The following is a 12,315-nucleotide window of genomic DNA, read 5'->3' as shown; positions in this document are numbered from 1 at the left end:
AACCCAAACGGGAGCTATTACTACTTGTCATTAATAAAAGCCTGGCCCCCACCACATAAGGAGGGAATGTATTTTGCTTTTTTAATTCATTTGGAATTACTTTTACATCAAGTTCTCCTTGTCATTTCAGTAGGAAAGTGTATTTCTTGATGTTTCTCGTCTCCCAGAATTGCTGCACAGTACTGGATGTGAAACACAAGCTGCATTTCAGACCTTGGTGAATGCAACAAATGCAAGTTATTGCCAGTTTATCAAAGGCTGGTTTTCTGAGCAAGAATCACCATGAAAACAAGCCAGATTTCATTAGCACCACCAGCTTTGCTATCAAAAGAAATTTGCTTTCAGAAACAATAAATTATGGGGGGGGTTGTGTTCTCATGACTGGTAACAAAACTGAATGCTTAGATAATCAGCATAAGTAAGAGTTTGATTACGTTTACTTAAACAAGTAACCATCAAACTGAGATAGATTACTCATCATACAGAAGAAGAATAAGAAACTAGAATTCTGAACTGTACACCACAAGCAGTTTCTATTCAGGTTTGGATAAAATGTGTAAAAAATGCTTTGACTACTTTCTAAGTTGAGGTATTTTCAAAGGAACATTACTTTTGCCTCCCACCCCCCTAAAAAAAAATCCATCCCAACTGCAAGGCAGTTCAGCCCCCCTTTTCCTTTCCCAACGGTGCAAAGAATTCTGCAATTCAAGGCAGCAACAAAGAGAGGTAAAGAACTAAAAAACTGTGATGAAATTCTCAGTGTTCTTCTCAAAATTACATAGATAAACCTCATTCTTCCCCCAGACAGAACTGTGGAAAACACTCTTAAGCAAAAAGTTACGTCTCACTGAGCTGCACAAGATTCCTGAAGTTGATCATTTTTACAGGCTGCACACATTGTGTCTATTAAAAACGACACTGGCAACTACACAAAAGATCAGCTTATGTTTGTGTGTCGCATTGTTTTGTAGAAAGACACAACGCTCTCAAGGGCTCTTGTGTTGCAACAGCTTCCAAGCCTACCCAAGCTGACTGACAAGCATTAGGTGCACAACATAACTCCGTTTTTCCTAACCAAAACTGAAGCTTCTTATTCTAAGTAAGCACATCTCCCCGATTATTTACTGCAGGAAATAGTCTCTTTCTAAATTTACCTTTCAGTGAATCATTTTCAGCTCTCATTATGTCAATTAGCGAGTTCTCCAGTGAATGCATGTCAAAAGTCCGTGTGCGATCCTGCAAGCAAATACAAACAAAGCCAGTTTAGGCAACACAGTGTTAGGCAAGACCTTCTGAAACAAAAATTTCAGGTTTGTTCTACCTTTCTACAGCAGAATTAAGCAAACACACATACACCACTACAGTCAGTCTGGTATAGGAACATTAAAAATTAGAATGTTTTAAAATATGAATCTGATCTGTGTTTACCATAACCAACCATTTAAGAACCCCAATTAAATATTTAGTTTGTATTCCTTGCTATACAGTTAAACTTGTTAAAAATAATTTCACAGTTAGGAAGTAAAGATGATACTCTGGGAGACAGAATGGCAAGGAAAATAGGTATTCCAGCCCAAAGAAACTCTAAAATCCAGAAACACACAGAATTTCCTTCACCTCAGCTACTACCCTCAACAAGTGAAATAATCTAATTCTGCACAGTCAGTTCCAATTCCACATAGCTACAAAGTATTCCATAGTTCCAAACAGTCTGGTTTATTAGGTGACAAGCTTGCTCTGATTTTTAATTCCCTGAAATCACAAGTTTGGTATTCCAAGCATTACTGGAATTGAAGGACTTGACAAAAGGGAAGCAAGGTATCTCATGTACCTTATTGTTTCATTATCTCAAACCACTTGAAGTATGCTTATCAAATATTTCTCTTTCATATTAACCCAAGCCATCATTTAACACCTGCATGGTTCTGACTCTCCCAACTAAAGCAATACATTCCACATCTTATGAATCTGACATTACAGTAGAGTAAGACAACATAAAATACCCTGGCACTACATTATTCAGAATAACTGAAATGATATATAAACTTTGAAATAGTTACTGTATCATAAAAACTTGCTGATGGAGGCAAAAAATCACTCTCATTCCCAAAATTATTCACCTATCCATGTTATCTATGTATTGATACATTTGGACATTTGTAGAAAAATTTGGATAGAATTTTATACAATTATATTAATCCACCTTGAGTTTAATTTTTCTGTGTCCAAGAAAAACTCTAACATCAGTTTTAAAATTTTATTTCATTCCTGTTCTAAGAGATTCACCTCTGAACTGCGATCAAGTACGGAAAGTACCTGTTCAAATAAGAAAGCAAAATATGAGCAATTCAAGACAGACCTTCGCCCTAAACTATTGTTATTACAGCAGCGAATATGTTTTTTTGTCCCTAACTCTAGCTGTGAAGCTGAAATTTCTCCAAAGCAGACAGATCCAGCTTTGATCATTTTTAAAACCAGTGCACAGACTGTTGCATATCAAGCGGTAATGTCCTTTGCCTCCAGTGACAAAATGCTGAGGCGGTATTGATCGCAGTGTTGCAAGAGGCATTCTTTGTATCAGACAATGATCAGTCACCTTGGACTTCAAACACCCAATACTATTTTAAGAGCAGGAACATAGTAGCTCCCGGAGTCCTGATCCCTTTCCAAGTCTGTAAATTACATTCTGACCACTAAAAAACTACTGGTTTTCAATGACATTTTCTGGTGTTTCTCCTCTCCTCAGAACAGTTTATTACCGATGCAGAACAGGTCAAGTATTCCTACCCGGATGTTCTGCGTGTCAAATAGCATTAGAGAGACCAGAGTTTGGAACCATATGCTTTATTAGCCTAGCCCAGTATCAAATTTGCTAGAAAAAGCACAGCGCTGCCCTGTCTCCCTACAGTATTTATTTCCTTGGTCATTTATATTACGAGGTAATTGAAGCACCTCAGAGAAATGATCACGAGCATTTAAATTCTTAAATTATGTGTTTTACTTTCATGTTTCCTACTGGTTTCCTTCCTTCCTGGTAGCATTTTGTTTATTGTTTTGGTTTATACGTTACTAGCTCATAACTATTTCAAATTCTAGTTACATTAAAATACCTTAGCAGGACAGAGTAAAAGTCCGTGAGGTGCATCCTGGACCCATTAGGATCTAACAGCTGCGTAACTCAGGAATGGATGCTAGCAGACAATCTCTACCTTTTCAGCAGTCCTCCCAACACGGCAAAGATAACCTGAACCACAGGTGGGAGCGTGTTCTGGAAACCTGACATCCCTCGGTAGCTATTCCTTCTTCCATTCTGGCTTTCTTACTGTACTGTGTTTCCCTGTGTGGATTTAACCTCAAGTCCAACCTACAAACAGCTACAAAATTCTTGTTTCACAAGGGGCAGAACCTCAGTAGTTCCAAGTCTTTGTTAAATATGTGGCACTTAACCGAGAGAGAAACCCAGGCCAAGTACTTTCTGGTTTATGTGCCTCGTATGCGCTGGAGTACATGAGCCCCAAGATGGTCTCTTCTCTCTACGTCTGCATCATGTGGGGTTGGGCCATGGTAACAGAGGGTTCTCCTGCAATGGTAAATTTTTCATATCAAGAACAGAGAGTTTAAACACTGGAGAAAAAATGGAATTGAACTGGTTAGAGGATAGCAATACCACATGCTCCAATGGAAGCTTTTTGTGGTGAGGTGTTCATAGTTTTCCCTTTCTGAGTGAACCAGCTAGCTGTCACTCTTGTACTCAACGGTCCATAAGCTTCTAATCATACTGCAAACACTTTAAAACATGACCCTGCGCACTGATGTTAACTTAGTCTTTAACTTCCAAGATGGCCAGCACATCAGAAACACGTTGTATCCGAAATACGGGTGAATTATATACCTAACACAGACTGATGACAGGTTAGTGGTAGTGGCCATATTGCTGAAGAAATGTGAAACTACACATTTAATTCCACAACATCAAAAAAACTGCAACAGTCAAGATATTGATCATTAACTGGCAACTGAATGTGAGCTTACCCCAGATACACATCAGTTATGAGTTACAAAGCACGTAAGCCACACTGTACTTAGCAAAAATGATGTTTTCTTCAAGAGACTTCCTGTAGTGAGCATTAATAACAATATGGTGGTGTTTTTAAGGGATCAATTCACAGAGTTACAGTGCTTTCCATGGAGCTGGATTGCTTACCATTCACTACTTTATTTATTTATACAGCACAGATATGGGGTAATGACTACCCTGGAATACAGCAGAGTACGTACACTTCAGTTACAAAATAAGTTAACTACAGCCTGATATTATTTACCCAGGTTGGGCACAAGAACTTGGCTTTACACGAGTTGTTTGCAGCATCTAAAATTTGCATTATCAGAGGGCCCAAAGGGACACACACAACTATCCTTGGGAAATAGAACTGAGGCAGAGAGAGAGCAGGTTGAACACAAGCCCACAAAAAAAAAACCCCAAACAAACAAAAAGCCCCAAACAAACAACCAAAAAGAAAGAAACCAACCTGCAGTCTTAATAACATGACTGTGTAAAATGTCAGCCAACATTGCAAAAGACATTCATTAAACATAATTTTGACTGAGCAGTGTGTTTTCACAATAATATGCAAGAGGTGACAGGTAGCTGATCTGGTTAAGAGAGAGCTGCCGAGACGGTAAATATCCTACAACAGCTTTGAACGGTACATTGGCCAGCTCTGTCTACAGAAAAATGAAATTATTTTGATTGTCCCACTGTCTAGAAATCATCTGTAAGCACATACAGTGCTCACACTAATGCAATCTCACTGTTAAAGCATAGAGAGCAGAACTACTACGTTTTTCTAACTGCAAAGACTTTACATTCCAAAAAGGAAGATCATACTTAGCACTTTAAAATCCCATACATAAATTCTCTTGTACATCAGAAAAATGTACATCTAACTTAACCATCAAGGTGCAGATTCATTATACTTAATCTGCACAAACAGCAGTATCATCACCTGAGCAATTAAGATTCCAGAACCCAGAGTTCTGACTCCGAGCTTCCCAGGATGGGCCTCCCAGTGCTAAAAACACAAACTGTACAAAAAGAAAAGCCTGGCAAGGTATGAGCACTTGCTGGTAGCTGAGGCTGTGCCTAACCTTACATGATTTCTCTGAAGACAAAGACATCAATAATGATGCAAAGGATGCCGGTGCATTAAGCACTTTACTCAAGGTGATTAAGCAGTATTTATGGAGTAGGTGTAGTTGTAAAACTGGGGCTTATTTTATATACTTAAATCTTTGTCAAACCAGAATACTCTTGAAAGTTAGAAAACTCACAACTTTGTTGGCTAACCTCATTATAGCATGGGAAGCCTAAAGCTTTCCGAAACCTTGTACGTGTTTCCCACGATTAAAAAGCCTTGTGTCTCAGGCGAAGTAAAGGGTGTAGGGAGAGGGAATATTGTAGGTACTAAATAAAAGTGCCACATTTGTATCTTAATTGCAAAGCAAATTTGGACTTATGCTTCTGGGTGAACTTCCCCTCCTTCCCACCCCCCTGCAAATGCTGTATTCCAGCTCCCAGTCCAGTATCCAGTGAATTAAAGACTTGGAATAAACAGGTTTTTCCTGAAAGGATGTTGCTGTGTGCTGCCCTGATCATCTTTAGTAGCTTCACCAGGGAACAATAAGAAAAAGCTGGAAAAGTGACGCATAACATAGGAGTTTTTTGGGAGGGAGCACTTCTGGTTTAGTCAAACATTTTTTTCTTTTTTTTCTTAAGTGTCAGAAATTACAGACCTTTATAAAAATTTCCAGTAACATGTCTGATTCTATTTTAACCACATATTTTTAATGTATAGTCTAGAAATAATTTTCCTCAGTATCTTGCCTTCTCACTCCTTGTGCTGGGCTGCTAAATATGCAATTTTCAAAGCAAAATGCTTAATAAGAGTGCCCCTTTTAATCTGAGGAAAATACAAACATAATTCAAATAGCTTCTAACAAAAGCTCTCTTTAAAAAGAAACCCTGAGGTCAAAAACGCACAGGAGGGCCAAAGCCGAAGCATTAACGTCAGTAGTTAAGTTTATAAAACAAGAACAGTGTTAGCTTCCACAGTACTTAACTTCTGCATGTCACACCACATTAGAGTGCTTCTAATTCCACAGATCGGTGGGGAACAGCACACAACACCCTCATCAGCACACAGCCGGTGTAGCTATTGAAAAATGGGTGAACACACATCTAAAAACCCAACTTCAGGGATTTATTCTATTTTTAAATGATAGCTTGAAGATTCTCGGAATAATTATGTTGCTAGAATAAACATTAAATTCTGCACAACTTTCTGCAAACCAAGTAGCCTTATTTTATGCAACCAGCCATCACGATTTACGGAACAGTTCCTCAAAAACAAAGAGCAAGTTTTTAAGAGACATGGTAAAGAAGTTTATTTCCAGAATTCCTTCAAGAGGAAAGACTGGCAAACGCATTCAAGAAATTACTTTTTTAATTCCAATTCCCTGTGAATGTGTTTCACTCACTTATTAAATCAACCCATTTCTCTGGGCAAACAACTCATGACACAGAGCTCAGAATTAAAACACATTCTGCAATCACGTAGGTGCTTTCTCAAACATTCCATATCTGCCTGGGGGAAGAGAAAGTCTCTCTGGCACAGACCCTCAATGGATTTGGAAGGGGTTATATACCTGGAAACTAGCCACTGCAGAAGAAAGGAAAAAACATTCTGAACAAGTGCATGTAATGAACTGCTCTCATGTACAAAATTCTTTGAAATGGCTGTAATTTTCAAACCTGATTCCGGGAAGAAACATACATTATTTTTAAGCATTTTTACAGAAAGCTGACCAGTATTACTTAACTTGCTTGTGCCTTCAAAGACCAATTTAAAAAACATCGTCACGCATTTGAAGATGAGATCTGGAAACCTGGAAATGCCTATCAAAGCAAGATTTATGCATTGCGTAACAGGCAGGATGTTCCACTCTCATGAGGAAGTGCAAGTACACAGCAAAAGGAAAGCCAAAACAATCTTGAGGGCAACACTGCAGTGAAATACAATTACTGAGCACTTCGTCTGTCAGTGCTGCTGGGAGAGAAGTAGAAGGAATTATTTAAAAAATCAGAAACTTTGTAAGATGCGACAGTCACGGTCAAAGCATTTTGCTTTATTAATTCTCAGGGAAGGCTGTTATATCCAAAAGACTCAATTTTTTTTTTTTTTTTTTTTAATTCAGGAACCATTTTTTCATTTGGAGACCATTTCCTTTTCAAATGAAGGCACAAAGAACAATGGCTTTTCTCTTTTCAAAAGATCTTTGAAGGGGGAAGCCTGCCCAGTGGCTAAAGCACAGTATCAAAACTTAATTTCATTAACAGGTTTGGTAAAGGTCTTCTCCGACCCTGCTTCCAATTCCACCTCTGCAAATAGAGGTTCCTACAGACATGCTCCGTCTGAACTGTTGAGACAGAATTCCAAATAAAAAAACACAACAGCAGGCACAATGTTTTGCATGCAGCTCTTACCAAGCAAGCCATCATCAAATTGCAAGATTATCAAACATCACCACAGTACTTCCCTGCGCCATGTGGAACGCCCACTTCATCACAAGCACCTAAGGGCCATGGGCAGAAATATCTGAAGTGAGCAGTAGTTCGCACTAGTGGCTTATAGGGACATTATGCAACGTTGTCCTCTCCGGAGAGGAAACAAGCACTTACACTTGGTTACCCTAAGATTTCCATCAAAACACAGACTTCTGCATTTCCCCAGGCTTTGCTGTTAGAGACAACCTTTGAGGGGGAAAAAAAAAGTGATCCCCAAACGTTTGCAATAGCTGGTTTACATCTTGCCTTCCAGATAAACTGATTTTCACTAGATTTAGCAACACTTGTTAATGATTTAAGCAGCAAAACATAAATATTAAATGAAAGGGAGAGTTGTATCATATTACTCCATTATGTTGCCGCAGCAAAGACAGCTTTCAATTATTTCCTAAATAGGAATCTAAGAAGATTCCCGTAACAAAAGGGCCTTCTCCAATACACGACTGCATCATCAAGGGTAGTTCATATATATATTATGTGCATGAACACAAATACACAATAAGCAAAAGCCCGTTTTTCTGCTTCGAGTCTGGCATACAATCAGCATAATCAACAAAAATAAAAAGACATCGAATTTTACATCATTTGTTTCCAGCGATTCAAAGCTTCAGTATGCTTTCAGCACACACACGACCAAATGACCAAAGCAGCTAAAGATTTTATAACAAATAAAAAAAAAAAGTTATAAAATGCAGTTGCCCAAGATGGCTTCAAAATTAATCAGCATCTTTCTCGGGCTGCAGTGCTGAAGTCCTGTTTTGCTGCCCTGCCCTTTTCTTCACAGAAGTGATAGCAACAGACTGGAAAGCACTTCACTCCAACACTCTCCTTTTCTTGGCATGAAGAAGTGTCAGACTCGGTCTTGACATGTACAGCTTCATCTTAGTGTTTATGTAAACAGATACCACCACGCTACGCAAAAAAATATTTCTTTACCGTCATCAAAATACGTGTGTCTGACATTTTGTGTTTGGAACGCCACCCAGAAGTCAGCCTTGACTTTGCCAATATCCTGAAATTTCCTTCGTGTCAAACCAAGCACGGTTCTATCGCTGCGTATGGACTGGGGCCTTCCACACAGCAGCAAGAACGCACTTGATCTCGTTCTGTTGCTCTGAACATCAGCTATGTGTCAGGGCGCAGAATGAATTAAACCGTGAGCCAAGCCTTGCTGCAGTGAGGCTGAAAAAAAGACCGACTCCAGCTGTGCCCCTTTTTCTAATGGTTTCAGTGTATAAATCTGGTGTGCTGGACACAGGTTCATTATATTCATTACAAATCCTGACATTAAAATCAATTATTACTATGCACTGTAGATTTACAAGGGCTCTACCTGGTACTGAACCAGCTAGTAGCTCTGCGCTAGCAGCGGGGTCTCTGATGGAAAGTTGTCACCAGCAGCAGCTCCGTCAGGAGGCTGCACAGGCAGGCCCTGCAAACCAAACACACCAGAGTTCACGAAGAACGGAACCGTTCCTACGTCTGAATCCACGAGGCCATTATTCAATGTATTTCTTTAGGGTGGTTTATAACACAACACATATTACATGTTTTTTATCTACAGATCTTTCAAATTATTTTAAGTAGGTCACCCCGGTTCTTGCAGCTTGGCTAAGAGGGCTGCAAGCACCTTGAAATTTTTACTTTTGCCCTCATTTGAAGATGTTGAAAACCAACTCTCTAAACATAAAAGAACTCTTGGGTTTTGGGATTCACCCTAAAGGAGTTGACAAACGGCACACACACAAGCTAGGATTAACTAGCAGTCAGATGAAGGGGACTTCTGGTTTAGTTTTTACTGCAGATTAGGTTCAGCTATACAGTCCTTTTCAAATTCATAAGGAGTCAGGCTAGAAGGAGAGGTGGAACTGCCAGACAACCTGCCTCCTGCCAGGATAAGACCATATTAAAATATAGGAGAGCACTGACACTCATCCAGATCTATTTTTGGTGATGATTTAATGGCCCGTAACCAAATTCTGCTGCCATTACCGAGGAAAGCAAACTGCGTTGATCGCCATCATGTAAAAAAAACCCAATCAGTTTCCAAATAACGCTACAAAAACTGTGTTGCATTACAAGTCCATATGATGCTGTAAAATAAAACACAATCACTTCATACTTTTCCTCAGATGTGGTACATTCCCGAATACTCCACAAGGCCTCAGATGTTTCATACTTCATCCAGCAGCACTTTTTTCCTTACTCCTTTTTGTAGAAGTACTCACTGCTTGTAACTCAATTTGTTCATCGGCTATTTCTGAATGTGTGTCAGTATTAAACTGAAGGCAACCAGCTAATATCAATGTCTGGTGAGCAGCCGATATCTATATGATCACCTCTGTTAAAAAAAAAACCCATAATACACAGCTCGGAGCATAATTCACACCATGACATTTCCAGTTAGCCATAGATTTTTGTTTAGTGGCAAGCACAGCAGAGAGACAACCAGACTGGACTGTTCAAACACCTGACCCTTTCTCGGGCATTTTAATGCCCTCACGTGTTATTTTTCTTACGGCTACAACAGAGTATGCTCACCTGAAAAGGAAAAATGTTGTCAGCTCTGTTCAAACTGTCTTCCATCCACGACTTTGGAGCAAAGGCTGAGCTGGGTCGAGCGTATTTCTGCAACTGGATGTGATTACTTGCAAAATTCTTCTTTAAGGGCGAGATGGAGTTCAAGGGTGTTATCCCTCCATTCAGTCCCCGGCGGTGGTCTCGACCTTGGGACCCACCCCACCCACCGTATCCACCGCCACCGGGGCTCCATGAAGATGGCGTAGGCGATGGACTTTGGTAGCTGCTCCACGGAGAAGGTGGCTTGTTAAGATTATTAGCCAAATGAGGCAATTGATTAAAAGCAGCATTTCTATGTGTGAATGGAGGTGGATGAGGACTTGCAGGAGACCTCCTCTGTTGCTGATGCTGATTGTGATGATGCTGAAAATGAGGGTGATGAGGGTGGTGTTGAGAGAGGGGTCCAATTTGGGGGGAAAAGCTACCACCAAAACCAGGGCTGACGTGATGTGGAAAATTCTGAAACAGCAGAGCACCATTATTAGCCGAGGCAGTAGGGACCCCTCCCTGGTGAAAAAAACTTGCATCTTCATTGATTATTGTAGAAGAAGAAGGAGCTATAGCTGCAGACCAGTTACTAAAACCAGTCAGAGAAGACGCAGTGGATGTCAAGGGCTGCGTCGAAGTACCTAGCCCCGAAGCCTCTTGATAATCAAATCCTGTTAACACCGGCGATTCTATTCTTATTTTCTCCTTTCCATTGCCATTCTCTGAAGAATTATCACCCTGATTTTCTTCAGTTTTAGCTTTCTCGGGTTCAGAGAGCATGCCTGCTTCCTGACTTTGACCAGGGGAAAGCTGCTGTTTTTCTAGGGACTCTTGCTTTTCCTGTTGCTGAGTTTTAGATTTTTCTGACCCCAGAATCTCATCCTGAATATTATGGGCAGCTGGAGCAGGAAAGAGCCAAGCTGACCCAGCACTACTGCCATTGGCAGCTGTGTTATTATTTATAAAAGCAGCAGGGCTGGGGGTTGCATTTTGATGATGGTGTGGAGGTTGCAGATGTGGATGAAATCTGACTGGAAAAGCTGACTTATTTCCAGTGTTGTTTTGCACTAACACTCCAAACCCGTAATCCCCCATTTATTATATTTAGGGTTTGAATCCTCCCTGTAAGAACAAGTTGATGTTTAGTGTTTACCTCGTCCTCTTCCGAGGCGAGATTATTAAGTATCTTGCTTTTAGCTAGATATTCCAGTTTCTCCCTCCACGCTATTTATTTGAGATTTGGATAAAGATGTTTTTTTTTTTTGCAAAAGATAGATCTCTTCAACTATTTAAATGTGTCAATTTGTGTCCGCTTCCTTCCTTTGGCCAGGAGGAAGGGAAAAATAAATCTTTGGTTCACAAAATAAGAGGTTTCCTTTTTCTAAAGGAAATGCACAGCAATGAGAGAAAAAGCTTCTGGCGAATAAGGATAAAGAGATTCCAACTATCCTGTTTTCTTCCTCCTAAGCAGCCTTGACTCGCCCATAAATGAGTTAAAAGGGAAGAAAGAAAAAAAAAAATACAATGACGTCTGGTCCCCCGACCCCTTGGCAGCAAAAAATAGATTTAAATCTGGAATAATTTAATACATCTCTATAATCTAATATATATTTTGTGTCCTGTTCAAAAAGAGTCTTTGCTGTGGGTAAGGGAAAAATCTACCTCAGGATCTCAGCATTCAGGAGGGTGTAAAAGGGGGAGTGAGTTACAGAAGAGGCTTTTTCCCGTGCTGCTGGGTTTAACCTATTATATTTAGTAATAATATACACTCTGTGTGTGTGTGTGCATGCGCGTGTGCGGTTGTTTAGAGGGGTAAGATCTTATCTCAGGAAATTAGTATTCTGTGTGTGTTGGGTGGGGAGTGAGTTGTGCAGGAGAAGGGTGGATTCTTGATGCTGCTCCTTTTGGGCTGGGTTTCTGAGCTCGCCAGACTCGCTCCTTATTTATGATCCCAAATTTGCGTGTCCTTCATACGAGTCCTGGCTGTCCGAAGAGGAAGATTTTCATCTCAGAAATCAGCGTTCGCGAAGTGGGAAGGGAGGGGACAGCGAGTTGTGCGGGAGGAAGGGGAAGGAGGTTTTCTTGCTCTCGCTGCTGCCGGGGGGGTGGTTTCTGCTGCGGGG

General features: G+C 40.2%; 1 protein-coding gene across 1 annotated transcript; it reads right to left on the bottom strand.

Annotated features, from left to right (window-relative positions):
* Positions 1-1,154: 1,154 nt before the first annotated feature.
* On the bottom strand, positions 1,155-12,309 carry CPEB4 (cytoplasmic polyadenylation element binding protein 4; the record flags this gene model as incomplete). Its single annotated transcript, XM_010155405.1, has 2 exons — positions 10,166-12,309; positions 1,155-1,236 (listed from the first exon to the last, which is right to left on the bottom strand). Coding segments are annotated over exons 1-2 (1,204 nt in total), but the record flags the coding sequence as incomplete, so codon positions are not given.
* Between the last annotated feature and the right edge of the window lie 6 nt (positions 12,310-12,315).

Source organism: Eurypyga helias, unplaced genomic scaffold (assembly GCF_000690775.1).
Source record: "Eurypyga helias isolate BGI_N326 unplaced genomic scaffold, ASM69077v1 scaffold28417, whole genome shotgun sequence".
NCBI classification, from domain to species: domain Eukaryota; kingdom Metazoa; phylum Chordata; class Aves; order Eurypygiformes; family Eurypygidae; genus Eurypyga; species Eurypyga helias.
This window is presented reverse-complemented; position numbering and strand designations above follow the sequence as displayed.